General features: G+C 46.2%; 2 protein-coding genes across 4 annotated transcripts in view; one reads left to right on the top strand and one right to left on the bottom strand.

Moving 5' to 3' along the window:
* Position 1: 1 nt before the first annotated feature.
* znf839 (zinc finger protein 839) lies at positions 2-10,017 on the bottom strand. Of its 2 annotated transcripts, none has more exons than XM_087175668.1 (10): positions 8,886-10,017; positions 7,388-8,473; positions 6,325-6,462; positions 6,053-6,166; positions 5,870-5,962; positions 3,284-3,430; positions 3,069-3,173; positions 2,723-2,810; positions 2,192-2,234; positions 2-1,985 (listed from the first exon to the last, which is right to left on the bottom strand). In XM_087175668.1, the coding sequence occupies exons 1-10, from the start codon at positions 9,762-9,764 to the stop codon at positions 1,280-1,282; spliced, it is 3,399 nt and encodes a 1,132-aa protein (XP_087031794.1). In that variant the 5' UTR covers positions 9,765-10,017; the 3' UTR covers positions 2-1,279. The 2 variants fall into 2 exon arrangements, with proteins under 2 accessions (XP_087031794.1, XP_023268244.1); XM_023412476.2 differs by having other exon boundaries at positions 2,192-2,345; positions 8,886-10,016.
* Positions 10,018-10,706: 689 nt separating this feature from the next.
* tecpr2 (tectonin beta-propeller repeat containing 2) overlaps positions 10,707-20,497 on the top strand; it is a 28,226-nt gene continuing 18,435 nt past the window's right edge. The window contains exons 1-12 of one of the 2 annotated variants that reach the window (XM_023412483.2): positions 10,707-10,963; positions 12,150-12,259; positions 13,003-13,143; positions 13,400-13,528; positions 13,649-13,780; positions 14,499-14,656; positions 14,946-15,099; positions 16,641-16,793; positions 17,176-17,308; positions 17,621-17,847; positions 18,780-19,002; positions 19,585-19,816. In XM_023412483.2, coding sequence (XP_023268251.1) covers positions 12,179-12,259; positions 13,003-13,143; positions 13,400-13,528; positions 13,649-13,780; positions 14,499-14,656; positions 14,946-15,099; positions 16,641-16,793; positions 17,176-17,308; positions 17,621-17,847; positions 18,780-19,002; positions 19,585-19,816 — 1,763 coding nt within the window. In that variant the 5' untranslated portion in view covers positions 10,707-10,963; positions 12,150-12,178. Of the gene's footprint in view, positions 10,964-12,149; positions 12,363-13,002; positions 13,144-13,399; positions 13,529-13,648; positions 13,781-14,498; positions 14,657-14,945; positions 15,100-16,640; positions 16,794-17,175; positions 17,309-17,620; positions 17,848-18,779; positions 19,003-19,584; positions 19,817-20,497 lie in introns of those variants that run through there. The other variant, XM_087175667.1, reaches the window with a different exon arrangement.

Raw genomic sequence — 20,497 nt, 5'->3', positions numbered from 1 at the left:
ATTTGAGTTTGTCACATCAGTTTATTGGAGGAACATGAAATATGTTTAATGCATTCAGCACTTGAACGATCAACATGACAAATCAATAAACTTTGATTTCCTCAAAACTGTTTTCAGTCCGTCCTCACGTCGATTCTCCAAACGATTACAAACATTGAGTTCACACGTTTGGAAAATGTTTTGCTGTGAAGTTTTATAAAAAGTAATAAAATAGTGCAACCTTTTTTAAACTTTGTTTTCATATTTATCTACATATAAACAGCCAACTAATCGGGTTCTATTTTTAAACGAACAAGTCCAAATATGGAACCACTGGAGAAAAAAAAAGTTTACAAATTTACAATCACTCCAGATTCCTTAAAAACCAGCAGGAAGATCAGGTACCTCCTGTCAAGCCGCCGATGACATCATCAAAGGTGAGAACTGAATGAACCAATCAAACATCAAGATGAACTGAGACAATAAGTACGGCAGCCCAGAGGGGGACACTAGTTTGTATTATATAAACCACAAACTGATCATTAAGTGATGCTGCTCATATTTAGATGTTTAATCTGTTTACCTGAGGTCAGGATTCATTGATCAGGTTTACTGTGTCCTCACCTGTTCAGGTTCACGTTCACAGTTTGATCATTTCTCTCAGGGTAACAGCGTTTAAACATTAAATATGAAGAGCTGAACGTCGACTACAGATTGCAGCCTTCTGGTTTCTGAACAGAGGTTTGATATTTTAGGAAAAAAAACTTCAGGTGTTTGTTGGAAGATCTTCAACTTGTTGCAAAGTTCAGTCTGATGTCACCAACAGTGTCCGACCAGAACAGGTTGATATTAAAGGAACAGTTCATCCCGTTTGTCCTCAAGTGCTAATATGAAACAGCAGAACCAACAGAAACACCTGAAGCCACAAACCAGAAGTCTGAAGACCTGTTAACTACAGGGTACTCTTTACACCCACTTTGTCCTCAGGGACGCTGCAAGAAACATGAGTTGCTAATTGGTCAGACTGACAGGTGTGTTTATGATGCCTGTTTGTTGACTTGTCTTTTAGGACTGTTGCAGGTCCAGTTGTTTCACGGATCCAGGTGTTTGTCAATTCTTTGTTGATGTTCACCTGTGCGGACATGTAAGACTCTCAGCTTAAGGTATTGTCCATTGACAGCACCTGGGAGGTCATACCACCTTATAAATACTACCTTAAACATCCAGACTCTCACTGTCAGTGGTTCAGGTCAGTTTCTGGTTCTACTCAGTCCAGATCAGTCTGGATCCTGTTCAGAGTTTAATGAGGAGTTTTGGCTCCGTCTGACGCCTCAATGCCCAGCAAGGCCTGGACTGCCTCCAGGGGGACCCCCTCTGGAGTCTGGATGTGCATCGTGGTCCCATCTGGCCCATTGACAATGACAATCCGGTCTGAACCAGGCTCCGCCAGCTGGACTGTCAGCCCCTCAGTCTGGATGTATATCTCCTGTCCCTCTTGCAGCTCTTTGGCCTCACATGCATCTGTGGTGGAATCAGACTGGGATGAGTCCCTCTGCTGAAGCTGGGAGGAGGCCAGAGTCTGGGCTGTGCTGGACTCCAGTGTCTGGGCTGTGCTGGACTCCAGTGTCTGGGCTGTGCTGGACTCCAGTGTCTGGATCGTGGTGGATCCAGGTGTCTGGGTTGTGCTGGACTCCAGAGCCTGGGCTGTGTTTGACTCCAGTGTCTGGATTGTGGTGGATCCAGATGTCTGGACGCAGCCAGACTCAAGTGTCTTTGTGTCTGCGGTAGTCTCAGGACTTGAACCCAGAGCTTTCTCCAGCTCCTTCATCTGGGCTGCAATGTCAGTGGTGCTCAGGACCTGGTCCTGGCCTGCTGGTAGAGTCTCCACTTGGACGTCAGTCTGCAGAGGCCCCTCCCCCTGATCTTCACCTGGGGTGATCTCCATAGGTGTGGCAGGGAGCGGAGCCTTGGTGGATGTCATCTTTGCAGAGGTGAAGCCAGAAGAGCTGGGGGACCAGAGAAACACATTCATACCTCGAAAGACCAGATCAGTTCTGTAGACCTAGTCCAAGTGTGACACCGATACACTAGACAGCAAAACCCTCAGGTTGGTGAAACAGAGCAACACCAGCTTCTGAGCTTTAACACCACATCTCCATGTGATCAGCTGTTTTACCTGTACACTAGGAGGGTGGCAGCAGCGTCAGCTTACCTGGAGGCAGAGTCAGCGGTGGTGGTCAATAGTTTTGATCCACCTGGAATCACCAAAGGAGACACAGAGACTGAGCAGGACTTTAGAGACGAGTTTACAGGGGTCACAGCGGTCACGGGGGTCACAGAGGTCACGGGGGTCACTGTCAAACCACCTTGAAGAGAAAAGTGCGAAGACATAAAGAAACCAGCCATAGACATCTACACGTAGACGCCTAGTTGGCTGCTATATCGTACGTCAAAATTGCCGCCATATTGGACAGGCAAGACTGGTCTGTAAACAAGCACACGGAGGTGCTGCACATTTTCTGGATAAAAAGCTCTGGAACATTTTTATTTTCAAAGGTTTATGATCTATGTGAAGTTAAAATAAAAGTGTGTTCTACACTTATTTAGAATCATGATAGTTTAGGCTGAAATCTGTTTATCGTGTCATCGCAACAGGCTGAAGCGACCAATGTGGCGTCTATGTGTATACGTCTGTCCAAATGTATGAGTGTAGTACTGATGTAGTAGAGTGCAGTAACTGTACTTGTTCTGTGTGTCTCGATACCGTTCTGCTGAACGGGAACACTGTTCTCCATCTTGAATCTCTTTGACGGCGGCAGCATCTTGGAATTCTAGAAGACATATTTTCTGATGAACTCAGACTGAACCTGGATCAGGTTTAACTGTCACAGTCCTGGTCTCTATCAGGGTACAACAGGTAACAGATCCAGGTCTCTGAAATCAGGACACTCCAAAGACAGCAGGTAAACATACTGGAACCAGATCTAACCTGGATCCAGATGCTAACTGATCCAATCTGGAGCCAAATATAAACTGGAACCAGATCTAAACAGGATCGAAGAACCTAACCTCACTGACAGCTTGTTTACCTCCATGTATCGAACATTCTTATTGGTCAGACTGCAATTGGGAGATGCTCCAGCAACAACCTTCATCCTGTTCACCTCATCCAGGATCCCTAGACACCTGGCAACCTGAATCACACAGAGCAGTGACCTAGTTACGGATCTCTATGCTGCTACAGCCAACCTACAACAGAACGTTTGTGACTGTAGATACAGTAGAACCCAGTAGAAGCTCTCACCTCAATGTTTCTGACCTCAAGTGGTGTGGCTCCACCCTGTGGACTGATGATGTAATCCTGAGCGGCCTGTTTCACCTGAACCTGCAGGGACTCATACTCACGGTAAATGTCCGGAAACCGAGTCCGAGCTGAACCGCTGCGCTCCACCTAAAAACCAGAGGACACACAGTGTTTCTGAGTGAAGACTGACTGTGTCTCCACCTGAAAACCAAGTTTCCTGCAGGATCATACTGAACAATGGAGTGGCCCACCTTCCCTAAAATAAAAAAGCACTTCCTCTAACAACACAATAAATTTCATTACACTTTTAATCATCCAGCCACTTTCTGTCATTTATCAGGGGTGGGGTCATGGTGGCCTTCTCTCCAGTGGGGTCCTCCTGGAACATCCTGGGTTAATCCCAAACCAGATGAGATATATAATTAGAGACGGGTACCCGGTATTAAATGGATTTCAGGGCTAAATATTTAAAGACCTGAGTATTGATAAGCTTCGACTTTATCGGTTCTGCTCTCTGTACTGAAGAAATTAAGAAAATAGATTTCCTGATTGTTATTCTGACATAGAAGTTCTCTCACATTTTATCACAAACTCTGTTTCTGAATAAGACATTCGTCTATGATGTTCATCTGCATGTGTGTGAGGGGCGGGGGTTGGTAGTTCTGTCACGCTGGAGCACCGTGCAACACACACACACACACACACACACACACACTAGCTGCAGCCTGGAGCCCACACACAGAGTTAACTACATTATAAGAACATGGGTTAATGAAAAGCAACTATTATCCAGTTGATTGTTCTGGGTTTGTTTTTTTAATTCAACCTGAAATAAACAGAGCATCATCTGAATTGTTCAGTAATTCAGTTTTTCACATCATCTATAAGGACCAAAGATACAATCCTGAGATTGCACTACTTAGCTGAAACAGGGAGACCAGATACCCCTCCTAAAGCTATACCTGGGAGGGGAGCTAACTTGGTATTAGACTTTCTGCTCTCTGCTCCTGTCCTGTTTTAAATCTCTTATCTTAACCCTAACCTTGATAGAATGGTTGAATGTACCACGGACTACATTAACTTCTGTATGAACACTGTAATACCAGCAAGAACTGTACACTGCTTTCCAACCAAGAAACTCTGGATCACCAGTAACATCAAGACCCTCCTCAACTAGAAAAGGAGGCTTTCGGGGATGGAGACAGGGAGAAGCTCAGGTGTATTCAACATGAGCTTAAGAGGAGATTAAAGCAGACGAAGGAGGACTACAAAAAGAAAGTAGAGAGGAAGCTGCAGCACAACAACACCAGAGAGGTGTGGAAGGGGATGAGGACCATCACTGGCTATAAAGACAAGAACAGCCAGGCAACATCAGGTGATGTGGACAAGGCCAATGTGTGTCCAAGGATGTTAAAGGACTGTGCAGCCCAGCTAGCTGAGCCTCTCCATAAGATCTTCAACTTAAGCCTACAAATACGGAGGGTCCCGGTCCTGTGGAAAACATCATGTGTTGTTCCAGTAGCTTAAGTAGGACGACCGGCTGAGATCACATCACACTTCATGAAGACCCTGGAGTAGCTGCTTCTCTACCTTCTGAGGCCACAGGTTGAACATGCACTAGACCCCCTACAGTTCGCCTACAAAGAACATATGGGAGTGGATGATGCCGTACTTTACCTGCTCCACTAGGCCCATTCTTACTTGGATGAGCCAGGTAGTTACATGAGGATTATGTTCTTTGATTTCTCAAGTGCATTTAATACCATCCAACCCCCCACTCTTAAAGACAAGCTGGAGGGGATGGGGTTGGATCCCTGCTTCACATCCTGGATTTTGGATTACCTGACAAGACAACCACAGTATGTCAGGCTGGGTAACTGTGTCTCAGGGACACATCTATTGTGGCGTGTAACAGGAACGGGCAGGAAGAGGAGAACAGGGATCTGACGATGGATTCAGTGAATAGAGTGACAAGAACTGCCTCCTTCTGAACACCTCCAAGACCAAGGAGATGGTCATCGACTTTCAGAGGTGTAGGCCCACCCTTCAGCCAGTCAACATTCAAGGGAAGGACAATGAGGTGGTGCACACTTATAAATACCTAGGTGTGCACCTGGACAGTAAACTGGACTGGTCCCTGAACACAGATGCCATCTACCTGAACGGGCAGAACCGGCTCTTTTTCCTGAGGAGGCTCAGGTTCTTTGACGACTGCAGTGTGCAGTCTGCAATGCTGCACATGTTTTATCAGTCAGTGGTGGCCAGACTCTTTTATGCTGCAGTCTGCTGGGCAGCAGCATGTGAGACATGAACACAAAGAGACTGAACAAGATGGTAAAAAAGGCTGCGTCTGTGCTTGGCAGGAGTCTGGACTCACTCAGGACTGTTGTGGAGAGACGCATGCAATGAAAGATGGAGGCCTTCTTAGACAATACCAACCACCCTCTCCACAACATCCTGGCAGGACAGAGAAGCAGCTACAGAAGCAAACTCTCATCTCACTGCGCTGCAGAACAGAGAGGTTGTAGTGTGTATGCAGTGTGTGTGTGTGTGTATAGTGCGTGTGTATAGACTACAGGCCTGTACCTTTGCCAGCAGCAGATCCCAAAGACTCAACACTTTGGTCAAACGAGGAAGAACGATGTCCATCAGCTCTTCATCCTCACACTGCTCCACCAGCTGCAAACAACACATGGTCACTTCATACACCTGTAGTACAAATCATTACACCAGGCCTGTAAAGCCCCTATCTCCTCTTTCTTCGCTTACCTCTTGCAAGCGGTCTCGTCTCCTCTCTGCATGCTGCTCTGCTGTTACCGTGGTAACACTGAGCTTCGGAGGTCGCCCGCGCCGACCCCGCTTACTGACGAGGCCCACCGTCACCTGAGATAATGAATCAATCAGATTAAATGATTATTTTGCTGTTGTAAAGGACGCACCGGTGTAGCACCGATCAACTGATCAATCAATGAAGAATAATAAAAAAATTCCTAAGTGAAGTTTTTATTCAATAAAGATCCAGGTTAAACCAGTGAACTCACCTTAGGAGGCGGAGCCAGTGATCGACCCCGGCCCCGACCCCGTCCCCGGCCCCTGCCTCTTCCTCGTCCCCGAGGTCGTCCAGGGCCCCGGTGATGGAGACCCCTGAGTCCTACAGCTGCTGCTGGACCCCCCTCCACCTGAAGACAGACAGGAAGTCAACCTGACAACAACTAACCAGTCAAATAGTCACGAGTTAACTACTGCTTAAATAACGAGTCAGGTAATCTCGCATTCATTAACTAGTTTGTAATAAACCAGTTAATAAACAAGACAAATCAATAACTAGTCAATCAGAATAATTCACTAATGGGGCTTTGAGTAGCTCAGTTGGATGAGCATCCGCCCCATGTGTAGAGGCCACAGTCCTCGCTGCAGTCGGCCCCGGTTCGAGTCCCGCATCGGAGCCCTTAGCTGCATGTCATTCCCCCTCTCTCTGCCTCCCCATCTCCTGTCTCTCTACTGCGCTGTCAATAAAGGCACAAAAAGCCCGAAAAAAAAAAAAAAAAAAATCACAAAAAATACTGTTTTGTTATTATTAGTGCCGAGTCATCAGTCGTCATGACAACCTGTGGAAACACATTTAAACTGATGTCAGCTGGGAGGATACAACAGTGTAACACTGTGTGTGTGTGTGTGTGTGTCTCTCACACAGGTGTGTTACCTGAGTATGGTGTCTCACTCTGAGTTTATGTAGTTTGATTTTTAGATGAATATCAGAGATGTATGTTCCATTATTTTATAAAAAGATGTCAGTTAGATGATGATCAATAATTATATAATCTATAATCATCTTATAATAATCAATCCGAGCCGGACATATGTGATCACTGTATGTAACCAGACGTTAATTAACTAGTTAGTTAACCAGACTAATTAACCAGGTTATTACACTACACTCAGTAATTTGAAGTTAACAACACAGTAATTATTTTGTAAGTCATACAGTAATTAACCAGTCAATAGCCAGTTATTATTTATGAGCCACTGATTAACCAGCTAGTAACCAGTCAGTAATAAACTACAGAGCTAAAAGCTCAAACTTATCTTCTGAGTTTCTCTTACTCTGTTCGTTGCCATGGTAGCAGGTTTGTCCTCCTTCTTTTTCTCCTCCTCTCTTACTGTCATCTCCTGTGGTTGGCTGATGTCTCTTAGTGTGCCTGGTATGTTGCCGGGCTGACTGCCGGGTGGATCGGGATCTCCATGCGTCGGGTTCAATTTATAGTGCCGGTTCAGGCCTCCTGGACCGATGTAGGCCTTGTCACAGGTCTGGCAGCGGTGGGACCGGGACTTGTGGCTGTAGGTGAGGGAGGTGGAGGCGCCGGGGGAGGGGCCATCGTTCCTCCCGCCCTCTCCCTCCTCCTCCTCCACGCTCATGTCGGAGTAGTCGTCAGAGTCGGACTGGTGGCTGTCGGCCAGGTCTTCCGTCTTTATGAACTTGTAGTCTTTGGCTTTGTACTTTGGTGGTCTGGAGACCCGACCTGATCTGGTCTGGACCTTCACCGTCTTCTTCTCCCTCTTTTTCACCTTCTTTTTCTCTTTTTCTCTTTCTTTGTCCTTCACTCCTAGGTGTCCAGGGGGCAGAGCAGCAGGGGGTGTGGTCACGGTGGCAGGTCGAGCTGGTGTGGTGGTCTGGACTGGGACTGCCACTGCAGGTGGTTTAACAGAACTCTTACTGGTGGCTGCTGTCGTGCCATTAGTGGGATTTTTAATTAGCGGGACGCTAACAGTTTTAGCAGCAGAACTGGGTGGCGTCTTGATGATGGAGGTGGCCGTGGTCTTAACAGTGGAGGGGGTCTGGACTCTGATGGGGGATGCTACAGATTTCTGACCTGGACTGGAGGTGGTTCCCGTTGATGTCGTCTGGCCCGTCAGCTTGTGGACCAATGGGAGAAGAGATCCAACGACGGGGGTGGGGCTCTGCAGCAGCAGCTGGATGGGTGGGTCCCCCGCACTCTGCTGCAGGAAAAACTGCTGACCCTGCTGACCAACCACAGGCTGGATGTGGATAATCTGAGCACTGCTCACACTGCCATTAGCCGACAGCTTCACCTGTGGATGATTGACAGCTACACTCTTCTGCTGCAGGGCTGCACCAGGCTTCACTTCCTGTTTGGGAGGAACCTGGATCTGGATCCTGACGGGCTCTGACTGAAAGGACAGAAAACCAGAAACCAATTAACCAATTAAGTAATTTTTTCACTTGCAAAATAATGTTTCAACTTCAACCTAAAACAGATTTTTTTCTCATTTTATTTGAATTATCTAAAAAGGCCTCAGGAAAAAACAACCCCCAGCAATCCAGCAGGTAACACTTGGGTTGATCATCTTCTTTCAATCATCTCCTGTCAATAAGATCAGATCTACGCTGGACCCTGTCTGAACCCTCAGTTTGGCAACCCCTGCTTTAAGTGAACATTGACCGACTGGTGGAGTCCTGTTCTGACAAAGCAGATGAACAGAACCGGGGGGAGCGGCAGTCTGGATCTGTCTGAAGCTGGTGAGACCATTACAGTCCAGATGAACCTGACTGATCTTTAACCAGCATTCATGTGTGACCCACCTTCTTCTGGACCACTTGGACTGAGCCGCAGGTCTGCATGGCCACTTGCTGGGCGACACTCTTCAGCTGCTGGGAAGCATTGTTCTGGGTTGTGGTCTTTAGATTCTGCTGAGGGACCTGGACCTGAATCTGCTTCTGCTGCTTCAGACCCTGCTGGACCTGGACCTGGTGCTTCAGACCCTGCTGGGGAACCTGGACCTGCTGGACGTGGACCTGCTGCTTCAGGGTCTGTTGGGGGACCTGGACATGGACCTGCTGCTGGGGGACATGGATGTGGACATGCTGCTGGGACTTGGTGACCTGGTTGATAACCTGCTGCAGCTGGCTCGGGTCGAGGGCCGCGTTGTGGACTGGGATGGTTTTAACCAGCTGGCTTTGCTGGAGCAACTGGGCGGCCTCGGTGTCAGAGACCTGGACGATCTGCTGCTTGGTGAGCTGGTCCAGCAAAGCCTGCTGCTCCTCGGCCGTCAGCCCGGACCCCTCGACCAGAGTTCCGTCCGGCTGCACGTAGATGATGGTGGTGTTGACCAGGTCCGGTCCCAGGCCTGTGAACTCTGTGCCCACAAGTATGCTCTGTTCCTCCGGGCAGCTCTGTAAGAAGTCCGCCAGCTGAGCTCCGGATCCTGACGGTAAACTCTCCCCAGACTGGCCGCTCTCTGCACTGAACACGGTCTGTGAACTCTCCCCGGGCTGAACGCTCTGGTCGGCGGCCGCTGCAGAAACATTCCCCCCGGTCTGAGTGATGTATGCAGCGGACGCTGATGGTAAACTCTCCGCGGGCTGAGTGCAGTTGGCGACAGGGGACTGAGCCGCGGGCACCGGCAGCTCGGCGGCTGTTATTGTTCTGATAGAACCGCTGTCATCCTCGTTGTCCGCCATTTTGGCTGTGAGGCTAACTGTTAGCTTAGCTCAGGCTGGGGGCCAGTCGGTGACTCAAATTAACCGGATCGTAGGTCAATATCACTGAATAAATACTGTTTTATAAAATCTGTGTGTGCTGGTGTATAAAACGCCCCGCTGGGATGAAGGACGTCATTAACGGGAGCGGTGATAACGGTAGTGTGTAACGGTTAGCGGGGGGAGTTTTGAACTAGCCTAGCTTAGCCCACAGCAGGAGCGGAGACGCGGAGCTCCAGGACCGGAAACACCACCGGACTGGATTCATTATTGTAGTATTAAACATTTTAATGTTGATTAGTGTGTATTTTACATTGGAATAAGAAAGAAAGCATCTGCGTTGTTGATTTTTATGAAATAAAATTAACATCAAGATAAAAAATATTTCAAAATAAAATAATAACACCAATATGTTTTGTGCAATCAAATTAACTTCAGATGATCATTACATGTTAGAAAGTCAACATGTGCATTAATGGGCTATTCCACTGTTATACAACCATTATCAAGCCGTTTTTGTACTAATTTTTTTAAATATTGATTGTTCCCGTTAAAAATGTGTTTATCAGCACATTTATAATCAGTAGCCAGAAAATATAGTTTGTTTGGAAATCTTATTATTTCACAGGGACAGCAAACTTATCAGTTTCATTGTTACATTCAAGGAGAAACCCAATTTCTCCCATTAAATTAAACAAAATACTAAAGAAGGTATTCTGAACGTTTTACTTATCTTTTTACCTTAAAAGTGTTCGTATAAAGTACAACTTTAAACATTTCAAATGGAAGGAGAATTCCAGATTCCAGGTTTTCCAACCAACAGTCTCAGAGTTTCCGCTTCCTGTCATTCATTTATAAATTAATTTATTTACGAATCTTCCGGCAGCGTTTGAAGATGATTAACTAAGAAACTGGAGTCAGTATGAAGAACAAAAAGCACGAGTTTTAATGGTTCAGTAGGAAGAGAATAAAAAACGTAGAAAATACATTAAAACATAACAAGAAGTCAGATGTTCAAGTTATAATTCTATGTGTTAACGACAGGTGGCGCAGTTTGTTAACTGCAGCTCAGCATCAGTATGAAACCAGTCAGGGCGATGTTACCCGTCAACCTTTTGATATCCAGCTGGAATAGAAACATCTGGAACCACATCTGACGGAATCCTGCACCGTGAATTTCAGTAAGTGGCTCACGGTCTTCCTCCTGCCGCTAACTTACTGTTAGCAGGTCTCATATGATGCTAGCTAGCCTGGATTCGGTGTATGAGAAGCTAGTTCCGTGAACAGCATGATATTTGTTTTTGTTTTTTGTTTTTGACATTATACTGTTTAAAGTCACCTGTCATTTTTCAGAACAGTCTGTTGCGTTAACGTGAACCGGTGCCGTAGTCTCTTGCACAGACAGCGTCACACCAAGCTCCGCTAAACAGTTACACAATTTAGTATTTCTTTCAATTTGGGCGAAAACACATTCGCCGCTAAGCATTCTTTAAGATTTCTTACACTCAGGCAAAATATCCCGTTTAATTCGGCGAATGTCTGTTCCACCAAACAGTGTTTGAAGTATGTTAAATATCAGCTGTTTACCTCTGTTCACGCGCTATGTTACCGCCCTCTGTCACTCTTCTACGGGGAGATTAGTGCAGCAGAAACTGCAGATAAATCATAAAATTTGAACTTGTATCGTTGTAAAATGCTTAATAATGTTAACTTAAATGAATCCCCACGAATCTAAACGTCCTCTTTTTACAGTCGTCCATGTTGTCAGACTATGAGCACGGACACCGCAAACTGCTGATCTTTTAACCGAGTTTGGTGCAGAGTTCCAGCCATCCGATCGGGAGGCATTATATTCATGGAGTTCTTCAAACCAAACTTCATTAATCGCATTGTCAATTTAGTCTGTCTCTTCATTTAAGCCTAACACCTAAATATACTCACTGCAAAAGAAAATCTCAAAGCATTTGGTAAACCGTTCACTTTAATTCGGCGCATATATGGTTCACGAAACAGCGTTTGAATGAGGTTAAATCTCAGCTGTTTGTGCTCGTTCATGCGGTTAGTTACCGCACTGCTCGATCCTGGTCAGGGGAGAATATTACAACAGAAAGTCCAAATCAATCATAAACTCTAAATTCTATTGTATTCTTCGTGGTGTTAATCTTGAGTAAATCCCGACGACTCGTTATGCTTTGTTTTACCTGTATCCTACTGTCTGAACAGCAAAATCCAAGGTTTTTGTAACGTTTGTTTGGTTCAGAGTTCATCCAGCTGAATGGGAACTGGAGCGTTTGATGGCTGTAGTTCTGTGGTGTGATTCTCTAAATTTGAGGTGTTTCTAAGTTGAGGTTTTGAACTGACTTGCAGGATCACTTTGAGTCCACTTCGGCAGAAACATGACAACCCAGCCCACCGCGCCATCGATCTTGAGAGAGTTCTGCCCGCTCTATTACCTGCTGAATGCAATCCCAGCCAAGGTACCGAACCTATCCAAACCAGGCCAGAACCTCGGCCAGCTGTCAACGACTACAACACAACAGTCATTTTGTTACTTTTACAACATGAGGCCTGGACCACAAAGTGAGTTCAGCTCAGTTGGGATCACCCGGATCACCTGGTTCTGTTGACTCCAGGTTTACCGACTCGGTTCATATGAAAGGTTGAGTGAATTGTTAATGACAAGCAACTTCATCAGAACCACGAATGAAGTGATTAGAATGAGATGAAAGAGTGAAACCTGCAGGTAAATTCAGTAAGAGGTGAAATGTAAACAATATGTTCACAGAACAAGAAAGATAGCAAAGGCAGCAAAGGGCCGGACTAGATTCAGCCATAATACACACGCACACACACATACACCCACACACACACACACACACACACACACACATATATATATATATATATATATATATATATGTTATGGCTAATGTCTGACCATCACTTCAAACAACTGGACTGCACAGGTGTTAGAAGGATTATTAGACCTGTAACATGAGTGTGAGTCACTCCCTTCAGTAACTAAATGTAACTTTCAAAATGTTTCTGTTAAACAAATTGATATTATCAGATCTTTATAATTAAATCCTATATCAGTCAGGCTGCCACTTGGACCCCAGGTTCATCTCTTCAGTTTTCTCTTACCCACCTGTTACCTGTCGACACCAAGTGTGACATCACTCATGAACTGTGAGTGGTGATGATGATGTTCTCTGTGCAGGTCCAGCGTGGGTTCAGGTCTGTCCTGGTCTACCTGACAGCTCTGGACAGCAGCAGTGACTTTCTGGCAGTGGGCAGCAGCATCGGCATGCTCTACCTGTACTGTCGCCGCCTGGCACACATGAACAAGTACAGTCTGGAGGTCAGAGCTCTTCCTCTTTTGTGGTGCTCAGTCTGTTATTGTAGGAGGTCCAACTGGGGACAGGAGTGTCCCCTGTTATTTCAAACTTCAGCCAAACAGTAAAGGTTCAGCCTGTGGACCAGCAGAGGGCACTATTGATCTATTAGTAAACTGAGCTGATCAATAAGCGAAGTGTGTTTTTGTGTCTGTCACACTGTGTGTGTGTGTGTGTGTGTGTGTGTGTGTGTGTGTGTGTGTGTGTGTGTGTGGGTGGCAGGGAAAGTATGATGCGATCACAGCTGTGAAGCTGCTCAGCTGTTTTGATGATCTGGTTGCCGTGGGAACAGCTTCAGGTCGGGTTGCAGTCTTCCACCTGGTGTCTCCACTTCCAGGACGCAACAAACAGGTGAGAAGGTCCAGAGGTGTGTTTCAGACAGGTCAACTTGTAACCTGTCTCTCTCTCTGTAAGTGTTACTTGTCTCTCTCAGCAAGTTTAACCCGTATGTCTCTGCCTGTCTGTCTGTAGCTGAGGCGTTTCGATGTGGTTGGGCTTCACAAAGGTTCGGTGACTTCGTTGGCGTGGAGCACCAACGGGATGAAACTGTTCTCTGGAGACGATAAAGGACGAGTCGTGTTCACAGCTCTGGATCTGGACCAGGTGGGATACCTCTACACTGATAACACAACTCTAATGGCTATGAGTTCATATACAATTATTTTCTCATTCATCATTTTGTCTATAAAATATCTGTTGATATGTTTCTGTTTTAAATTCCTCCCCATGTTTTAATCCTCTGCTATGATTCATATTTAGTTCATCTACTGACAAGGTTTCAGGTGTATTTAGCCCCACGAGTTGACAGGATTGGTTCCTTAGTTTTGTGACGTATGAAACCCTGGATGTCTGAATCTGTTTTTATGAGTCAATGGTTCACTGCAGTTCAAGGAAACACTCAGTCATGGTGTTGACATATGTCTGTGTTATAAAAACATCATATTTCTCTATTATATAAAAACATCATATGGACGTTAACAAGGTTAAACAATGTGTTTTCATCAGAGGGTCTTAAATGAATCCAGGTGAAGAACCTGGTGACCTTCATCTTCCCTGCATCAGTGAAGTTAATCAAACACTGTACAAACTGTATCACTACACCCTCTGATCTTCACCATGACAACACTGTACTGCAGAAAGTAGGACGGTACACTGCTGTCAGAGAGGAGACAGGCAGACTGGTTGTTTTTAAAATCTCCAGGTGTTTATAATTTCACAAACACTGAATCATGTATATCTAAATAACAGCTGGAAAATGGAAGTGTGGAAAAACTGTGATTCATTTTCTGCCGTGTGTGTGTTTACCTGTGTGTGTATACAGGGTGTGTGTAAACCTCTGCTGCTATTGGAGGAGTCCTCAGGTGTGGTCCAGATGGAGTACAGTCACCAGGTGCTGCTGGTCTCAACACAGCAGAGATCTCTGCTCTACTGCACACAGACACAGGAAGTCCAGCAGCTGGGCACCAAGCCCCGCAAGAGGTACAACACCTGACACACCTGTACAACACACCTGTGATAAAAACATAGCTGTACTGTACAACACACCTGTGATATAACATACAGGTAATATACAAAATGCAGTATTTGTGCTTGTTGTTTACAGTAGTTGTTGTTTACAGTGTTTATTGTTTATGGTATTTGTGCTTGTTTACAGTATTTGTTGTTTACAGTGTTTGTGCTTGTTATTTGCAGTGTTTGTTGTTTGCCGTGTTTGTTGTTGTTTATGGTATTTGTGCTGGTTGTTTACAGTATTTGTTGTTGTTTACAGCAGTGGGAGGTTCGGGGCCTGTTTCCTGCCAGCTCTGTGTAAACAGAGTGATCTTCAGGTGTTTGCTGCTCGACCTGGACTCAGACTGTGGAGGTCTGACGTCAGAGGACAGGTGGAGGACACCCGGCTGCTCAAACCACTCTTCAACACACAGGTACACTGGGAACACTGGACCACTGGGAACATACTGCTAACCTCAACTAAGCGGTCATGTGATGTGAAATGTAAACACGATAATTATTGTTTAGTTTTCATCACTTACAGAATTGAGGGAGGGTTGAGCTACTATAGTGTAGTGTCACGCGCAGCACACACATGCAGCACACACACATGCAGCGCGCGCACACACACACACACACACACACACACACACACACACACACACACACACAGCACACAAACACAGCCCGCACACGTGTGAGAGAGCAGGACCTGTGGAGCTCAGCTCTACAGTGAAGCAGCAGCTCAGATGTGAAGTGGTTCTAACAGACTGTGGTGGTGAACAGGTTCTGCAGGAGCTGGTCCACCACTTACTTCATGAGTGTCATTTTCTCTGGGTAAGCGTCCGACTGCTAACAGATTAATTTCTGTTACTGCTACCTGTACACAAGTCTGTCTACCTGTAAACCTGTGTGACGACCACCTGGGCACAAGGTGTCCCTATTCCTTTTTGTCGTTTGAATGGAGGGACCAGGATCAGCCTGATGTGCTACACCTGAGCAAGGTGTGCACCATTAAGATGTCCCCATTCAGTCCTGTGCGTGGCTCTCTCTCTGGCTGTCGGTGTCGACGATCCTGCGCTCCCAGCAGATCTGATGGCCGCTGTGGCCTTTCTTTTGTTTATTGTTTCTAAGTTTTTGGTTGGCTTAAACCTCATTTTCCTTTTTGTAAATAAGTTATTTGAACTTTATATGTCAACTCGTGTTGTCTCCCCTTTCTGGTTGTGTAGCCGTTGAGCCAGGCTGTGACAAATTGGGGCTTGACCTTGTTTGAGTCAAGTTTTGATTAGTGCAGTTTAGGTGTCTCTGCTTCGAATGGCATGATGGGCGGAGTCTGTCAGTTTTGTGAATGAAACGTGAAAGCAGGAGTTGTAGTGTCGGAAGGACACTACAACTTTTTGTGAATGAGTGCACAGTCTGTTGAGGAGACACAAACGAGTGTGGTAAGTTGGCTGTTCTGTTTAGGGTTAAGTTAAGCAGCTGTAATGAATTCTGGTCGCTGGTTTGTTCTGGGAAAATGTTTGTGTCAACGTGCTAAGTTAGCTGGTCGATTTTGCGGTGTTAAGCTTTGGTCCTGTGCACGCTCTTTGTAAATTGCAGTTGATCTGTCCCTGTTAGGTTTAAGGGCGGATTCCCTTTGGAGTTCGCTGGGGGCTCTGATGGTGTGGTGACGAAAGTGGCTGGAGCACTTGTCTCAGGTGCACATCTGTGGCTGCAGGTGGGGTCGCCAAAGTTTGGTTGTTTACATACCCACCATCAGTAGCACGTGAAGTCTAGGTGGGACTTATTAAGTTCTGGCAAGGCAGTTGGTGGGACGGAGCTGCAGTGGTGCTTTGGGCTGTGGGAGCTTTGGCTGCTAGTGTCCGTTACGGCAACACATTTGTTTTTTACATCAGTTTTGGATTGTCTGTCTGTCTACCTCTAGACCTCTCTGTGTTACCTGTCTAGCTCTCACCTGTCTGTCTTTCTCTGTCAGGTTCCTCAGTTTGAGTTGTTTCCTCGTCCTGGTCCAACTGGTGCGTTCCGTCCAGCAGACAGACAGCTGGGTCTGCTCTGCTGTTTCCTGAGAGAGGGCTGGATCCTCAGCTGGAACGAGTACAGCCTCTACGTCCTGGACTGTGTCAGTGAGGTACTGGTGGTACTGTGTACTCTGTGATTGCAGCATCTACAGTCTAAGTATTTGAACAGTTGTTGTTCTTCAGGCTCTGAGCTTCATCACTTTGAAATTAAGTAATGGATTCTACGTTAAAGTGCCAAGTCTCAGCCTTACAGTCAATGTCTGCCTGAAGTGACATAGCAGACACTTGGTGTCCTGCTCTGATGATGCTCTGCCAGACCTTCACTGCAGCCTTCTGCAGACTGTTGACGCTGTGTGAATGTTGACGCTGTGTAAATGTTGACTGTGGACGTGTGAATCTTGATGCTGTGTGTATGTTGTTGCAGTGTGAATGTTGACGCTGTGTGAATGTTGATGTTTGATATCTGATCAGTTTTGTATTTGATGTGTTCAGGTGATAATCGGAGCCTTGGAGAGCAGTGGAGACATCGTATCAGTGTCGTGTTGTGACAACGAGATCTTTATCCTGAAAGGAGACAGAGACATCATCCGCCTCTCCAACAGCCCAGAGGGACTGGCCTCCAACTGTGAATAGTGCTACTACTAATACTTCTACCAGTAGTGATAGTATCAGTACTAATACTTGACCAGTAGTGATAGTATCAGTGCTGCTACTACTATTCTCACCCTGATCTTCCTGCTAAAAATACTACTGCTAATAGATAAATACTTAAACATGTAGAACAGCCCTCCTCTGAGGGACTGGACCCGCCCTCAAGTACCACTGCTGCACGCACCCCCACTCCTGACAACACTGGTTGACTGGCAGCTTGTTAAATCTGATTACCAAACTGGTCTTTGTCTAAATGTTTTTCAATCTGTCTGATTATCCTCTTCAGTGTCGGAGCTCTCCATCCGTCTGTCCTCACCTTTGACCGCGCCCACCATCCTCCCACCAACCGGATCAGTAGAAACAGCTCAGCCAATCAGAACCATGGCCATCATTGTAGAGGGTGGGGGGAGGGAGGAGAGAGGAGGAGGAGGAGGGAAGGGACTCAGTGATGAGGGAGAGAAAGAGGAAGCGGAGGAAGTGGAGGAGGCAGAGGAGCAGGAGGAGCAGCTGGAGGTGACTGACAGCTGGCTAACTGGTTGACTTCCAGACTGGTTAACTGATTGATGTGTTGACTTCCAGACTTGTTAACTGATTGACGTGTTATAGACTAGTTAACTGGTTGACGTGTTCTAGACTGCAGGGCTTAAAGTATTCCAGCATCATGCTGGATCTCCCGCTCAACGCTGGGAGAGAATAAATGAAAAATTAAAAGTCAATACACTTGTTGTGGATATGGTTTATCATGTTTGAGGTAATAAAGTCTCTTGCTCTTAACCTAACCAGATATTGAAGCTAACCAACTTTACTAGCCAATCAGAAGCAGAGCGGGGCGGGTCTTGGTAACACTAGCAGTGTAGGATCCAGCGGCGTGAAGGAGCTGGGCACTTGTTTCTGCACAGTGTGCTCGAGGAAGCTGCTATCTGCCACCAGCTGTAAAAAAGTGCTCTCTCGTCATGAATTGGACCCCAGTCATAAAGCTGCTGTCCGTGCACTCCAACATACAACTACGTTACTGGGAGAGACAGTTGCGGTTGACACTCAGTCTTCAATGACTGACCCTGTCTGGTTAACTGGTAGACTTACAGTGTGGTTGGATGACCGGTTACCTGGTTGACGTGAGTGTTTGGTTGACTAGTTGGCGTGACTGGTTGACTGACTGGTTGACTTAGAGATTGGTTGATTGACTGGCTGGTTGACAGGTTGACTTATAGACTGGTTGGTTGACTTACAGACTTGTTAACTGGTTGGTTGACTGGTTAACTGGTTGATGTGACTGGTTGACTGGTTGATGTGACTAGTTGGTTAACCAGTTCACTTATAGACTGGTTGGTTGACATGATTGGTTGACTTACAGACTGGTAGGTTGGTTGACTTGTAAACTGGTTGACGTGACTGGTTGACTCACTTTATGTCTCTGTATCTAAACAAACTCTATGTTGGTGCAGGTGATGGAGCAACTCTGCCAGCGGTCTGGTTTGCTCACCAGCAGCTCTCGTAGTCGAAGCAGCTCAGTCACTTCCTGGGACAGTTTCCAAGGAAACGCCCCGGTGACCACATTCTGTGAGCTCAGCTCTAGACGCTACAGTGCCCCCCTGGGTCAAGAGGAGATGCAACAGGAGCTGGTGGTGAAAGCTGTCAGAGTGAAGAAGAAGAAGAGGAGACGACAAGGTAAGTAGATGGTCAGACAGAATGAGAGCCAGACAGACCGACAGAATGAGAGAGTGGGACAGAATGAGAGCAAGACAGACAGTATCAGAGTGAAACAGACGGAAGGGGAGCGAGACAGACAGAATGAGAGCAAAACAGACAGAATGAGAGCCAGACAGATGGACAGATTGAGAGCGAGACAGACAGAATGAGAGCAAAACAGACAGATTGAGAGTGAGACAGACAGTGGCAGCCGTGGCTCAGGAGGTAGAGCAGGTCGTCCACTAATTAGAAGGTCGTGGTTCGATCCCCAGCTCCTCTAGGCTGTGTGTCGCAGTGCCCTTGGGCAAGATACTGAACCCCACATTCCCCCTGATGGCTGTTCCATCAGTGAATGAGTGTGTGTATGGATGTGATGTATGAATGTGTAAGTAAATCTGGCAAGTATTTTATAAGGGCTTTGTCCATTTACCATTTACAGACAGACTGAGAGATAGACAGATGGACAAACAGACTGAGAGACAGGCAGACAGACAGATATAGAGAGAGGCAGACAGACATACCTCATAACTAGTTGTCTTGTGTCTCCCTGTCCGTCCTCAGACAGCAGCAGTGTGACCCGTCTCTCTGAGAGCAGCTGCTCAGACTCCATGTTTATAGTCCAGGACGGCAGCTGTAGTGATGGAGGAAGTGGAACTCCTCTGAGCGACCGAGCCTCCCTCATCGGGCTGGACCTTCAGAACCAGGAGTCTCCAGAGCAGGACCAGGATTCACAGGAAGGGGGAGGAGGAGGTTCAGACGGAGGTGTAAAGGATGGAGAGGACATGGAGTCTGGGTTAGTCTGAACACCAGCAGATATTGTGATGAGTCGTTTCTTCATTTCATTTTCACTGAAAAGATTTAAGATGATGGTGGTGATGATTTGTGTTGGCCTGTTCCAAAAAAATATGTTCCTTCATGTCTGTAGAACAATATGTTCCTTCATGTCTGTAGAACAATATGTTCCTTCATATCTGTAGAACAACATGTTCCTTCATTTCTGTAGAACAACATGTTCCTTCATGTCTGTAAAACATGTTCCTTCATGTCTGTAAAACATGTTCCTTCACATCTGTAGAACAACATGTTCCTTCACGTCTGTAGAACAACATGTTCCTTCACGTCTGAAGAACAACATGTTCCTTCACGTCTGAGGAACAACATGTTCCTTCACGTCTGTGGAACAACATGCTCCTTCACGTCTGTAGAACAACATGTTCCTTCACGTCTGTAGAACATGTTCCTTCACGTCTTTAAAACATGTTCCTTCACGTCTGTAAAACATGTTCCTTCACGTCTGTAGAACATGTTCCTTCACGTCTGTAGAACAACATGTTCCTTCACGTCTCAAGAACAACACGTTCCTTCACGTTTGTAGAACAACATGTTCCTTCACGTCTGTAGAACATGTTCCTTCATGTCTGTAAAACATGTTCCTTCACATCTGTAGAACAACATGTTCCTTCACGTCTGTAGA

This window comes from Seriola lalandi, unplaced genomic scaffold (assembly GCF_002814215.2).
Source record: "Seriola lalandi dorsalis isolate HSWRI2012SDOR001 ecotype SW California unplaced genomic scaffold, Sedor1 jcf7180002054481, whole genome shotgun sequence".
Lineage (NCBI taxonomy): Eukaryota > Metazoa > Chordata > Actinopteri > Carangiformes > Carangidae > Seriola > Seriola lalandi.
The sequence above is the reverse complement of the archived record's forward strand: the minus strand, read 5'-3'. Positions and strand labels throughout refer to the sequence as shown.